The 14592-nt window shown below is 54.6% G+C and overlaps 1 protein-coding gene across 3 annotated transcripts in view; it reads right to left on the bottom strand.

Annotated features, from left to right (window-relative positions):
* Window positions 1-1553: 1553 nt before the first annotated feature.
* The window catches only part of LOC122382408, a 90536-nt gene continuing 77497 nt past the window's right edge, over window positions 1554-14592 (bottom strand). For all 3 annotated transcript variants that reach the window (XM_043367692.1, XM_043367699.1, XM_043367682.1), the window contains exons 11-24: window positions 14314-14414; window positions 13327-13397; window positions 12578-12814; window positions 11869-12057; window positions 11530-11659; window positions 10941-11041; window positions 9638-9824; window positions 9097-9213; window positions 6474-6648; window positions 6077-6213; window positions 5408-5560; window positions 4834-4937; window positions 4280-4418; window positions 1554-3846 (exon numbers count right to left, since the gene is read on the bottom strand). In XM_043367692.1, coding sequence (XP_043223627.1) covers window positions 1919-3846; window positions 4280-4418; window positions 4834-4937; window positions 5408-5560; window positions 6077-6213; window positions 6474-6648; window positions 9097-9213; window positions 9638-9824; window positions 10941-11041; window positions 11530-11659; window positions 11869-12057; window positions 12578-12814; window positions 13327-13397; window positions 14314-14414 — 3769 coding nt within the window. In that variant the 3' untranslated portion in view covers window positions 1554-1918. The remainder of the gene's footprint in view (window positions 3847-4279; window positions 4419-4833; window positions 4938-5407; window positions 5561-6076; window positions 6214-6473; window positions 6649-9096; window positions 9214-9637; window positions 9825-10940; window positions 11042-11529; window positions 11660-11868; window positions 12058-12577; window positions 12815-13326; window positions 13398-14313; window positions 14415-14592) is intronic.

Raw genomic sequence — 14592 nt, 5'->3', positions numbered from 1 at the left:
GACCATCGATTTTGATCTTCCCGAAGAGTTCCGTCTTGGGCAGCGAAAGATCTTTTATTTTGACTCAGCAATAAGATGCTGCATTTTTTATCGGGGGGGGGGGGGGTGTTACACTGCACCTCGTGTCTTATTTATGTAGCTGAATTATATCGAGAAGAATGTGTGAACTTTCTTTCATTTTAATGTCAAGCTATAGGTTAGCCGGCACTGGACCTTTATTTCTCCCATCATGGCTCTCTCTTCCGGCGTCAGTACGGACTGTAGAAGTGGCGTCAGCGCGTCCCCGACCGGCTGCAGCGGGCCGCAGCCCGGGCCTTTATCCGCGCTCTGTCCGCCTGTCGTCCGGTAGTGCATGTCACTGCGCCCCGTGAACTAACAGGCTGCGCTCTCGACTGAGGGGTGACCCCCGCGGCGCCGGCCCGTCAGCCGGAGACCGCTGGCGGCGCAGACGGAGCGGCACCGTCCCGCGCCGCTGGTGCAACGTGGACAGCGCCGTCCTGCCGCGCCGCGACGGCAGACGGAGCGGGAGGTCACTCGACCCGACCTGCTCGGCTGGGCCGCGGGGATGGTGACAGCAGTGGCCTTGTGAGATTTGGGAGATATTAGGACTTGGTGGAAACTTGCATGGTCGCATCTGGTGCACTCTTGCTCTACCTAACTCACTATACCTCGGTCATAGTGTTGTAACTTCCATCGATCCCCGAATCACTCTTTTCTTGGTCTAGTCCTATGACCTTCTGGTGTCTTATCAAGTCCCGGCCTTTCTGTTTGGTTTTCGCCCTTTCCGACCTTCTGTTCTGAATTGGTTGTGCCTGGCATCTGTTCTCCCCGCGCTATTTTGCGGAGAGCTCTGACCTGAGGTCGCTCTCGCCAATTACCACAATGGTGAGAAAATTACCTTAATTGAAACACCCTCGCCTCATCTTGTCTGACCCGAGCTCGATGTGGAACTCGAAAGCTGCTGCTCCAGAGCAGGAAAAGAAACGGTGAAAACTGATAAATGGGGGAATCTTTTCATTGAACGTAAAACATTACTATCGGCAGTTTTAGAAGATTAGTTCGATGTCAAACACGGCTCCTGTGCAGTCTGGCTATGTGAGGAAAGGAAGGACATCTGAAGTAGCTGCGAGCATTTTCTAATCCCTCTAACCGGTTACTCTCCCTCAGCGTTATGGTGGCGCGTTTGTAATTGTAAGGCATTCTTCTAAACTTTGTCAGTCGTCAGAGCATTGACAGCGGTCAGTCTTCCCCGGTGAAGGTTTTTCGCTTTTCAGTGTGTAGTAACCACGGCCTACTTGAGGACGTTTGTAAGTGTTTGGAAAGCCAACCATCCTCTAATTTCTTCGCAGACGTGAATAGTCGCTCCTAAAAGTATCGAAACTGGCGATCTATTGGGTGGTTTAAATCTCGCAATATGGACTTATCGTCAAATGAAAACAAAAAAATACGATACGGAATCTCCGACAGAACCTCAGGATGTCGCCGACTGTTGCAGTCTTTACAACATCATCACGCGTCTTTCCTTGCTACATCCACACGTGTTTCTAAAAGGATGCCTAAGATGCTGGTTTATTTTCATCGTACACAAAACGGGCGACGTGTCTACATTGGCAGCGAGCACGACGGTTAGAACTGGCGACCTCTCTGTCGCCGCCACGTCCTCACCCGATGGCCGCGGCCGTCTCCGCGCGACGGCGCACTTCTCAGATCGCGACTTCCTGCACACTTATCCTCGGCGCTACACAGTTAGCTACAGAACCGGCGAGAAGACACGTTAGTACACTAGAATCAAACTACGAGCCGGCTGCGACGCGCGTTATAAAAGTGCAAAACTCACAATAATATCACTGGAGTAATCTGTCCGGCCCGCTGTTAGCCATATCACATCTCACGGGGGCGACTAGAGTGCGGGGCGCGCTCAGCGCAGCGTCGAGCGCGGCTTGCTCAGCGTTATCGACCGGGAGACGGATTTCTTCTTTTCGGCCGGGTCGACTCGTGCCGTGCTCGAGGACGTCGGACGCATGAAGCTCGGCGTGCCCACGCGCCGTGCCGGCTTAGTGGTCGCCGCGGGTGCGTCCTCGTGCGAGGAGACGCGTGACACGGCCTGTCGACCGGCGCGGGGTAGCGTCGACGATGAGCCGCGCGGCGGCGGTGTCGCCGGCGACGACACGCGAGCGGCGGGGCTGCGGCGCGCGCCTGCCACGCTGCCGTTGGCGGCGACGGCGCGGCGAGCAGTGGCGCTCGACTGGGGCGCCGCTTTGCGGGCGGGCGCCGGACTAGGCGGCACGGCGCGCGGCGCGGCCCGCCGACCCGGCTTGGGAGACGCCTTCAGACTGGACTCGCTGGAGCGCTTGCTGACGGACGGCGTCGAGCACAGTGAGCCGCTCGAGTTGTGCAGACTGCCGGCCGGCCGCGGCGCCGGCTCGGCGTCCCGGCCACGGCCGCGGAGGTTCTTTGTGAGCGCCTTGAGCGCGCTCGTGGCAGAGTTCAGCACGGGCCGCGGCCGCGCCGGGCCCGATACCCGCATACTCTGGCTGCGTCCCAGACCTCCTCTGGTCGGCTCGGTGGCCGACGGAGGGTCTCGGGAGCGAGCCCGTCCCAGAGTTGACGAGCCAGACACGCCCGGAGTGGGTGTGCTCCGCTCGCGCACACTCGGCGAGCGCGCGGTGCTGGAGGAGGCCGGCTTCTTTAGCCCCGCGAGCGACAGTGACGAGGGCCGCGTCCTGCGCCGGCCCGATGACTCCTCGTTGTTGGCGCTGGCACCGCTCGTCTCCTCGGCGAATCCCTCGTCGGTGTCCTCGCGGCGGCGCCGGAGGCTGGACATCCTCTTGACGGGCGCCGCCGGCTCCTTGTCCTTCTTGGCCCTGCCGAACAGCCTGTCGTGGATGGACGGACCCTTGTCCGCCCGCCGTTTCGCCTCGGCCACCTGACCTCCGTCGATGAGGCTCCTGGCGCGCGAGCGGCGATCGCGGGCGTCTCTCTTCTCGGGTGGAGGCGCGTCCACCTTTTTCAGCTTGTCGGCTGTCTCGGATATGCTGGTGATGGCACGCTCGATGTCGCTGTTGGAGCCACGGTGTTCTTCCGGCTCCGGTTTCAGCGTCTGCCGCTCTGGTGCCGGCGACTTGGGCCGCCGCCGGTCTCCGGCAGACTCCTCAGCCGGCGGGGGAGACGACGGTTTGGCCGGCTCGGCCTCGTCTCGCTTCCTGCGCGTCGATTTGCGGACGGACGCGTGTCGGTCGAACTTCTCGGCCGGCTCCTCCTCGTTCCTGGGCTCGTCCTCGGGTTTGGTGCGCGCCGGCTCGCCCTCGCTCTCGGCGTCCTTGGCGAGCTCGACGAGCCGCGCGTACCGCTGCGAGAGGCGCGCCCGCTCGTCGTCCTCGTTCTCCGAGCTGTCGGCGTTCCCGGTGGACTTGATGAGCCCCCTGCGGCGCTCCTCGGCGGCCGCCGGGTCCAGTCGCAGGCTGTGGAAGCGGCGCTGCTGGCGGCGCGCGCTGAAGTCCTCGGGGGCCTCGTCCTCTGACCGGCGCGGCGCCGCCAGCCACGTCTGGTTGGGTGGCGCGCGGAAACTGCGCGTGCCCAGCGCGCGCCGCGTCACCGGTGGTGTCTCGATGTTCTCGGCGTCGATGTCGATCTTGTTGGGCACCTCGTCGTTGGAGAGCTGTCGGAAGCGGCGCGGGATGGAGGGCGGCAGCAGCCGCTCCGAGGTGCTGTCCTGACTCTCCTGACGGTCGGCGCGGCGCGGCCGCTGGTCGGAGGTGGCCACCGGCGCCGGGACCGCCGGGGCGGCGGCCGGGGTGCGCGCCACCTCCGGCACCTTCAGGATCACACCCTCTGGTGTCTCGTTCACTGCCGGAGAAAGATGCGGTCAGTGGACTGTGCAGAGATACTGTGCCACGCCAGTCCAACGTATGGTGAGGAGCACATTATGTTTCGCTTCTTTGGAATTTTGTGCTTTTTCGCTCATTAAATGCAAATAGAACGTGTTGGCCTAAAGCTTTTGTTTACACATGTGGTTATTTCCCTCATTTCACCTCACCAAGATACCTATCAACAATGATAAGCATACTGTTATCCTTCTTTTCTTAGGCTTTTATTATCGACTCAGCAGCTAAACGTTTCATGAGAGGGAGAGGTAATGTGGGAATTTGCGTAACAAGGTATTATCTTTGTATTATCGTGGCGAGGTAATGCCCATTATACCGCCCCAATATCATTTTTATCGTCCATCTTATTCGGAATACCGATGGGGACCGGATAGATGTTCGTCCCGATAGCTTACCGAGGCTGTTCTTCCTGCTGTCCAAGTTGTCCTGAGAAGCGTTCGAGGTTTTCCTGACGTACAGTGGAATGCTCTCATCGCTGATTTTCCTTCCGAGCCCCTTGATCAGATCTCGACGAGCGTCATGGCCCTCCGTCCCCTGCGAGAAACGGAACACAAGATGGTAAACTGAACCGGAGTGCTGAATCATCTAGCAAATACCGAGAGGCATTATCATGACTAATACGGATACACGGGATCGATTTGTGGAACGTTATTGCAAACAGAAGGTAGACAACACTCACAGACGCAAAGTTGACGGCATTTCTAGGAATATGAGCATAAGCTGCCTATTTGGGTGTGCAGCGTATCTTTGGGTAAGATATCCTGTGTCCACATAATCTCAGAACGCACGATTATGACCAGGCGATCATTGATTTCGGTAAGCAGCTTACACGGGAACCCGAGGGAAAGGGTAAACGTTTGCGGTCCGTCTCTCCTTCCGGCCGTCACCTCCACCTGGGGCCCTGAGGTTCTGTGACGGCCAGCAGAGAGGGGTCCTCCTCCCTCATTACCTGGGCGGCGCCCTCCTGGCCGCGGCCGGTGCCCTCGGCACTGTTGGGCACGTTCAGGTTGGATTTCCTCCAGGCCGACTTGTCCCTAGGCTGGTCGTGGGTCTCTGTGGAGCGGCCGGTGACACGGTGAGCTGAAGCTGCCGGCTGTCCGGCTTACACCGGCCCCAAGCGGGCGCACACACACCAGGCAAAGCACACCGAAAGCCACCACATATCGTCAGCGAACCAACAAAGCAGATCGGGTGAAAGAGATTGGTGAGAGAGTGTAAACGAATTCCAGCATCTATGGATATTATTGAACTAATTGTAGGAAACAATTATTTTGATTATTTGACGATGTAAGGTCACTAAGTGACAGACTAGCGATAGTAACCAATAGGTGAAGCGTCAACGCTCAGTTCCACTGAATGAAACATACAGATTTAACAATTAAGTAGCTACTGGGCGAAGTTGGCAAAGATACTCAGACCTTTTCGGTAAGTTCAGAAGTTGTTTGGCATTTACAAATTAGAGTTAAGTTAACGAGTAAGAAATCAATAGAAGGATAGCGGGGGGGATTCATTAAATACGCCACCTTCTATAGCTTCCATAGCGCCAAGGATATCCTTCTGTTCGACGGACGGTTTCCAGTCTTTGTAGACGCGTTTGTAGGACGAGCTGGAGCCGCTCTCGAGCGACTTTCCCTCTGGGACGGTGCCCAGCCCTGTAACGGGTAACTTCCCGCCGTCTAGCAGCGGGACAGGAACACATCAGTACGGCAGGCGGCGCCCGGATCGGACACCGAATGGGACAAACACAACCGACCAAGCTTATTGTTCTGCGGTGACAAAATGACAGAAAGCAACCCCTGGTACTCAATATCCATTTGCAACTAAAAATGGACATGTGCACTGTGCAGTTGACCCGAGTTGCAAAACATAACGCCAGTCACCGAGGCAGGCACTGACTTTTTACCGTTTTGTTGCCAAAACCAATATCATATTACAACATGCGTTTCATGCACAACGACCGCCTGTTTTATTCAGCTTTCTTTGTTCACATTTACAATATCATAAAATGAGCGAATTTTCTTCAACAAAATTGTTATATTTTCATATTTCGCAACTCCGGTCAGTGCACCCGGCTTTGAATAGCCGACGAAGTATTCCCGTTCTCCTGTCGACGCATCAGCCTCCCGGAAACACAGATGACGTCACAACACGAACCCAGGAGACGTCACGAGCGCACCCGGCGCGGCACGCACCTGCTTTGGAGCCGTCGCCGCCGACGTCGACGACGCGCCGGTGGAGCCGCCGCCGTCGACTGCTGAGGTCCTCGGCCTGTTCACGGTCCTTGTCGTTCTCCTCGAACCAGTGGTCGATCTTCTTCTTCCAGTCGTGGCTGAGGCACGGCGAGGAGTGAGGTCAGAAGAGAGGGAGCGATCGATGACTCAAAGACAAAGGTACGCTGGCTGTTCAAGGAAGACGAACTCATGCTCTTTATTCAAACACAAGTGGAGGTCTGAAATGCCTTTCGTGATGGCAGACTGTTACTCTCCTACGGTTTACTCTCAATCATTCCTTTTAAAGTTTCGCTGCTGCTTCAGTTATTCCGGTGTCAAGTACGATCGGTGTAACCCATTACGGCTCGCGCGTTATTACCTTGGCCGCCCCTCTGCCGGTTTTTCGGCCTCCTCCTGGGTGGGTGTGGGCAGAGACGGAGACGCCGGACGCTCTCTGTCTCCGAGGAAGTCGACCGACAGCAGGTCGGGCCGCCGGCGGACGGCGCCTCCCCGCATCCTCCGGGCCATCGAGCGGTCCAGGGAGCCGTACGAGTCTGTCAGGGAGAAGCGGAAGACGTTAGATGGAGCTCTTCTGTTCGAGAGAAGCCAGGGGCGTCAGATATTGGCGTTAGATTGGAATTACGGAGTAGAAGATAGGGGATACAAAACGCATCCAGGGGACGCCACTAGCTGGCGCTGAAGGAGTATCGGTATAGGTGGAAACCCACGGCGGAGTTGAGTTGCTATCGCCCGACGATGAGGGATAGATACGGGTGATCCTTATGCCGCAAGCGATACACCAGAATATGACTTATGTCTCAACAGCACAAGGTCGGCCAGCCACTTCAAGGGTACCACCACTCCATCATGCATGGGTGGAGAATGTTTGAAAAAGTTACCCCGGCCGGCGACCGATAGTCGCGGGAATACGATATACTCACGTTGTTCTCAACGGTCATCATCAAACCCCTATTCTGACGCATAGAATAGGATGCTGTGTTTGCTCAAGGATGAGCGTTGTATCCGACACCGTATTATTCATAACATTTTTGGAATGATCGAAAAGGCAATTTCCTTTTAAATTATTATTTCTTTTTACTTAACCCTCGCATGTGTAGGGGGGGTCGGATGGACCCCCCCCCCATGGTTTTTCGCGAATAACTCGCGTAAAAAGCGGCCGATCGCGACGAAACTTTCAGTACCCTCGCATTGATCAATTTTACACCTACCCTGAAAAATTCATGACCCTGACCCAAATGACCTTTGACCTGTGACCTCTTTTCCGAGACCATGTTTGGCCGGAATCGCGATTTCGCGTATGTCGGCTCGCACTAGCCGCGTGTTTGCAAGGTTTTCGTGGTTTCAAACGTTCAAACATGTGATTTGATGTTACTCCCGTGTGTGTCAAGGTCACCTGAAGGTCAGGTCAGGTCATTGACCTTTGGTGACCTCGGGTGACCTCGGGTCACTTTTTCGAGTTTTACATGTTTCTAGGCTAGTTTTTGGAGCTGAATTCGAATTTAGCAACCATTTGAACATTTACGAAGTAGTTTTGGTGACTTCGTAACATGTTACGAAGCTGTCAGAGGCGGTTGACACGTACTACGAATACCCGTCACGACGCTTACTGGTTGACCTGACCTGACCTGACCCGACCTGGTCTAAATGCTTCAAGACATCATCTGTGATCAAAACTAACACGATATTCGTGATCAGCACCCTGAAAAAACCCCTTAGCAGCCACACTTTACGACTTTCTAACAGGTCCCGATTTTCCCGACTTTGGGTCATTGACCTGACTTGGAAGGTCAACCAATGACCTAGGACCTTAAAATGGGGTATCATCGGCTTCCTCTCGTCACGGGCAACACGCTCGTTTTTTCTGCGAAGCTCTAGCTCGATCAGGGGCCAAACGGCAAGGGGGGGGGGTCCAACCGACCCCCCCCCCTACACATTAGAAGCTGGCAAACGCCGCACACATGCGAGGGTTAAACTTCCAATTTCACACCGAACCCAAACCAAACCATATGCCATTTTGAGTACCTAAATGTTGCGTTTTCAGCTTTTTATTGTGTCTCAAAATAGCTACAAAAAGACAACTCACCATAGTAGAAGCTTTACAGAGAAATTGACAGATCGAACCAAGCAAAGCACTAAAATAGGTCACTGACATCCACGGGCGTAGCCTTTTTCAATGTTGGGCGGCTCTTATAATACAAACAAGGAGTCGATCCAGGAATATCGACCGGTCCCGGTCTCGTAGCTCAGTTGCTAGAGCGTTGGATTCCGCGTGGCGAGAGCACGCGGCCCGGTTACAACAGTCCGAGTTCGAAGCATGATGGCCGCTCGGTGTTTATGAGCACCCTGACGGGTACGCTCATAAACGGATGTGGTTGCGGTTGGTGGCAGGTCAGTTGAAGGCAATGAGGTCAAGCAGTAGTTTTGAAAAAGTGCGCCGAAGGCGCGCCAAAATTTCGAAACTGAACAGGATGTGAGAGCAATCTTGGCATTGGCGACCACACGCGGGTCTTAGGGTTGGAGATTATGGCAAGTTAAGTAAATGGTAAATACCTACCTGATTTGCAATATTACGCCCATGGAAGTCAACATTCGAAGAGCGTGAGTTTTCTTTTCTCGTATGGAGACAGCTTTTAGGATTTACAAGAGTAGAAAAGTTACCCCGGCCGCGCCGGGGTAGGCTGAAAGTTACCCCGGCCACGGCCGGGGTGGCCGGGGCAGGTTCTCCACCCATGCCATCATGAGTGGTTAACTCCAACACTTATCGGGAAACCATAATCTCACTTATTGGTTTCCGTCCTGACCTCACTTATGCAAGTTAGCAATTGCTAGTTTGGTGATGTTTTAAATAAATACAAATGCAAATGTTGCTATTGATCAGGCTGTATCGCTCAAGCTGTATCAAGCTGTACCAACACTGTACTGCATTGTACCGCCGTTGCGCTGTTGCACCGGCCGGTTGATCCTGTGAAAGACGAACGTACCCAGTCCGCCCCAGGAGCGTCGCTCGCGCGGGTTATCGTTACTGGCCGAGCGCAGGTAGTCCAGGAGGGTGTCATCCTCTTCGCTGGGTACGCGACTCCGCCGGCGCCGCACGGTACCTGAGAAAGGTGGAGAGAGGTGTGAGGAAGACCTCTCGGTTATTCAGTTGATAGTTCGGATGAGAGGGAAGGTCGAGCCGTGAGAGGTGCTTCAATGGGACCACGGGTGCTTCAAAAGTGACCTAAAAACAAAAACGCAATAGGAATCGTTAACTTGATAAGATATCGTTAGAATCTTGCAAGATGTCCATTGTTGACACTTGAAAACAAAGCATCACCTGGAGAACGACGCAGAAGATGCTGCTCCCGAGACCCTCCAGAGATTTAGTTGATATGAGACGCACACTTGATACAATGAGTGATTCATTTTATGCGCCGTGTGCCATTGACCCTTGTCTGACCCTTAACCAGCTGGGCTATCGGCCCGGCGTTTGGCCGATATGACAATCTGTGACCGTGTAGCGCCGGTCGGCCGGGTTCTCACCGGGTGAGTCGGTGATGAGCACCCCGTTCGGGCCCTCCCCCGGCGTGCCGGCCGTGCCGCTGAAGCTGCCCAGGCGGTTCTTGCGGTTGATCCGCGGGCTGTTGGCCACCGACGGCTCGTCCTCGGAAGTCAGAGAGCCCATGTCCAGCATTGTGCGCCGCTTCCTCTGCGGCTGCGGCGTCAGCGGCTGAGGGAGAAGCGGAGGAGTTGAGAAAAATAAATGAAGAGCGGGGGAGAGTTGAAAACAGGGGTCAGCGCGCCAGTATGAGGAGTAAGTGACAAATTTGGCTCCCCAAATTGGGCAGCGGACGCTTATGCGTGGCGCCAGCTCGACACGGCGAGGTTCCTCGGCCGCGGGCTGGTGTCGGCGCGGTACAGTGCGACATCGGACAAAGTGACAATGCTCTGTGTACAGCCACGATGTGATCGCCAGCATATGGGTAATATGTCTCGCGACTATAGCACGGCTGCGTGAATGAGCGCAAACCGCGGCTGGGCGCCGTTTCGAGCACGTTGTTTATAATATGTTTAACCAAGAACCGCGACCGAGCGTCGTCCATGTTGCGCTGCGTTTGTTCTAACGTGTTGTGAAACAATTATGACTATCCCCCTTTCTGGCGCTCGCTCCATGCGTTTGTCGTTCCTCGCCTCAAAGCTGGGCCTACCCGCCTCGGGCAGCGGGGCTGAGATGCAGTGTTCGTCCGTCGCGCGTGTCGTCGCCTTGCGGTTCGGTGGGGTTTCTGGTGGGTCTGTTTTCACCTCACCAAAAACCTCAATACAGTCCCGATGCACACAATCATTGGTTTTTTGCGAGCGCGAAGGCGACGGATAAATGACAGTTTATGTACAGCGGCTCATAAACGCATTTATCGGTCGTCATAAGCGACCGCAAAAACGGGCCCGAACGGAGAGCGCTAACTTAAGCGCTCGCCAACTTGGCGAATCCCGCGCGGTCACGGAGCAGGGGATGAGCAGATGTCTCAGTCTTTGTCAGCGTGTATGCGGGTGTGCACCGCACGCCCACCACCACCCCTGCGCCTGCCTTATACATATATGTGTATAGGCATATCTATATTGCTTTGGACTGTATATATGTATGCCGGTCTGTTTTCACCTCACCAAAAACCTCAATACAGTCCCGATGCACACAATCATTGGTTTTTTGCGAGCGCGAAGGCGACGGATAAAAATGCATTGCAACACACTGCCTCCCTTATGACGCACAATTCCTCACAGCATTCAGCCGATCTGAGCGGTCACTGGACAGTGACCGGAGGTCTGTCGGTCAGTATTTCCGTGTTACCTGTTCCAGCCTGCGGTCGCCGTCCTTCAGGTTGGCCAGCAGTCCGTCTGCAGTGTTGTCCGGCTCTGAACCGGACAGGGAGACGGGCCTCTGTCCCACCACTGCCAGAGGAAACGGGGGATCGTCATTACAGCTCTCACATATGGAGGAATATCACAGTGACATGACTCTGCTTACTTTCTTCATCATCAATAACGGGCAAGTGGAGTTCAATGGCCGATTTAAGTCATACCTCGCTAACGGACCTAATTCGAGTGTCAGAATTACTGAAGGTCGTTGATGATAGTCCACTGAGCAACAAGGAAACCGCGATTATCTTCCTTGGATTAGGCTATCGAATATCGATATCACTACCATTCAACATCCGACGTCAATGGTTAAATGCGTAAGTTTATTCGCGGAGATCCTTAAGCCTTATTGCTGATATCGCCAATCTATTTGCCGAACTAATCCGCAGCTTCAGTAGTCAGTAAGATGCCATGTAGGTTTTTCTCTCGTCTTATCAGTATGACATTGTTTGCGTTGCAGATAGTCGACCTCTTGTGACCTATCGTTCGGAGAGGAGCGGCTGTGGAGGGCGCCGACGTACCTCCTGACTTCCTCTTGGCCTGCTGCTCCTCGCGCGCCCGTTTGCGCGCGCTGGCCTCCTGCTCCTGGTGACGCCTCTTCTCGTTCTCCGCCACCGCCTTCTTGAACATGCTGGCGAAGCTCCACAGAATCTGACGGAGGGAGGTGTGGGTGTTGGGTCACGTGCTTATTTTGAAGTACCGCCGGCCAGAGGGACACTGGAAGACCGTCATCTCATCAGACTTTGACCCAGCAGCTCTCGACTGACTTGCTGTTCGCGTTTACCACGACAGATCACCCCCAACAAGCCACAGCTCCAAGACTAGTCACGCCAGCAGTTGCTCTGTCTCGCGCTGCCTACCTCGAGTGCCGACTCCAGTTTGAAGGTGGCGGCGTCCTCGCAGAAGAAGTCGGCCAGGTCGCAGCGGTTCTCCTCCAGCCTGGCCAGCAGCGCCGTCATCTCCTCCAGCTGGTCCGACGCCTCGTCCAGGAACGACTCCGTCTGCTGGCGCAGCTCGGCCTCCGTCGAACTCGACGTCTGGTTACGGACCTGGCGGACGGGGTTTAGATTACAGTGTCAGCAGCAGTGTCAGAAGAGGGATGTCCAGCTAAGGACCTGACAGAGTTGGATACCTTCAGTTATATCGGTAACACTGGAAATCCTTATCCCGAATATGCCTAAATATCTATAAATAAATCAAAGTTGCGGCAATAAGGTCCTGAGATTAGATTCCGCGGTATTGTTTGTCGCATATTGCGAACTCAAAAACGGACATAAATAAACGCTATCTTTGATAAGATACACCATATCCCTACAACAGTCCGAACAGTTCCACAAATCTGGGCAATGATAGCAATGTTTAAAATTGAGGTACTTTTGTGGCGGCGTCCCCATGCAGCTGAGTTGTACCTTCATAAGCTATACCTTTAGTGACGCTGGTCTGCAGTAAGCTGTCTGTAGCTCTGTGAGCTTTGCCTTTGTGACGCTGGCCTGCAGCGGGGATGTGCCTTTATGATCTTTACCTTTGTGACGCTGGCCTGCAGCTCGGATGTACCTGTATGATCTTTACCTTTGTGACGCTGGCCTGCAGCTGTGCGGCGTCCTGTTTGATCTGCTCGATGGTGGTCTTGGCGGCGATCTCGAGCACCTCCAGCTCGGCCGGGAAGTCGAGCGTCTCCGGGTGACGGCAGGCGGCCTGCTCGGCGATCGAGTGCATCAGCGTCATGCCCGGCTTGTTGGCGCGCACGTTCACCAGAGTCTGCAGCGACGAGAGCTTGATGCCGGCCGCGTTCCCGGCGTAGCCACCCTGTGGAAGGAGATGGCGTCAGTGGTGGTTCTAGCGACGCGAGTGGTTAACAGTCGGGAGATTGTTGTCTGACAACTGTACTGACAGCTTGTGATTACGGGCATAGGGACTAAAAAGGGTTTTGATGGCTTTTGATAAATGGAATTGCGATAACAGTCACTGGCACGTGGTTGCTACATAAACAGCATCTACGTGACAAGGAAAACGGTAACGTGCATTTGTAGATAATCTTCATGAAATGTAATGTCAGACAGATTTTCGGTGAATGCTACAGATGTTTTCGATGTGGCTTTACATTTTACAGACTACACGAGCATGCATAGTTTTGTAACAAAACATGCAGTTGTGTGTACTAACCAACAACTGGCTTGTTTTGTCTGTTACTAACATTTGCAAACGATGTCAAACATTACGTTAATACGGCAGTTGTCGTGAGGCTTCGTATCTTGTAGTTTTAACTTGTAAGCAGTATAATATAACTTATTTCAATTTGTGACTGATTTGACCCTTACCGAATTGAGGAAGTTTCCGATGTTCACCGTCAGGTACAGCACTTTGTGCAGATTCTCGTTGTTCATCAGCGCTGAAACGAATAGAGCCCCGTCAGCGAGTGCGTTTCTCTGCAGTAACTCAACACCTACGAACATCTTCATATCAGTGCCGACACGGACACCCGTACCTTCGCGGCACCCCACCGCCGCGCCGTCTGAGTTATGGCACTAATCGCTCCGGACATTGCCCTGTTCTCTGTTCTCGCTCCCTCTCCCGGGATTACCATATCACCGTTCCAATCCTGAGACCCAGACCGGCCGCCCTCGTGCTGCTCAGCCGCTCGGCCGGCGCCCGCGGCCGCCCTCAGTCCGCTCCGTGAGCGGCCGACAGAGACGGCGCCCGGCGCGGCGGGGTGCCTCTGCCGCCGGCGCCCTCCGCAGCGGGGCGCCCCTGCCCGCCGGTTGATTAGCAGGGACTGAGGCCGTATCGCGTGCCACCGGTCTAATAGCCAGCGAGCCGCCGCCGGGCCCTCAGCGCGGACGGACGGACGGATCAAGTCGAAGAGCAAGGGTCCCGGATCAGCGTCGGACCGAGATTCCTGATCCAGCTTCCGGGAACCCATATAATCCACCTCCAGTCATTGATTCCTTCATCGTGAGCCTCTATCCATGACTTCTGACTCATCCATCTTGGTCTTATTGTAGCCTTGATCCCATGCACCATGAGTGACAGCTAAAGCCCTCTGACACCCATGCACGTAATTACTCACAGGCCACGAACATCGACAGACAATGGTTCATCCGTGATTGGCAATGCGCCACTCACGCGCTGTCAGAAGTGCGTGAGTCCTATGAGATGCTCGGACAATGAAATATGAGATCGATTCGTCGGTACGGCGAAAAAGATCCTTGTGGATGGCCACTTTAAGTGAAAGGTTCGGGTGAAAGAACGAAAACTCAAGGTTTCAGGACTAAGCAGTGGGTATTGAGGATGAAGACGTAACGTACCATCAGTAGCATACATCATGGCGACGATGGACGTCTTGAGGCTGTCGTAGTTGGAGTCGAACTCTTCGCGCAGCAGCATGCTCTCGACCCGCAGTCGGAAGCTGAGGGCAGGGGGCGGTGAGGTCAGGTCGACCGCCGACGAACGGTCCTCACCAGGCTATAGAGCCAGAGGCTTTTATTGTGCCTTTTGATGAGGTAATCGTCGTGTCTTGTCTTAAGGCCTGGCTACACTATGCGTTTTCTGCGTGCGTTTTTTGCGAGTTTGCGTGATTTGCGGAA

The sequence above is a fragment of the Amphibalanus amphitrite genome, unplaced genomic scaffold, assembly GCF_019059575.1.
Source record: "Amphibalanus amphitrite isolate SeventyFive unplaced genomic scaffold, NRLGWU_Aamphi_draft 000011F_arrow, whole genome shotgun sequence".
Lineage (NCBI taxonomy): Eukaryota > Metazoa > Arthropoda > Thecostraca > Balanomorpha > Balanidae > Amphibalanus > Amphibalanus amphitrite.
Note: the sequence above shows the minus strand (reverse complement) of the source record. Positions and strands in the feature narration are given on the sequence as shown.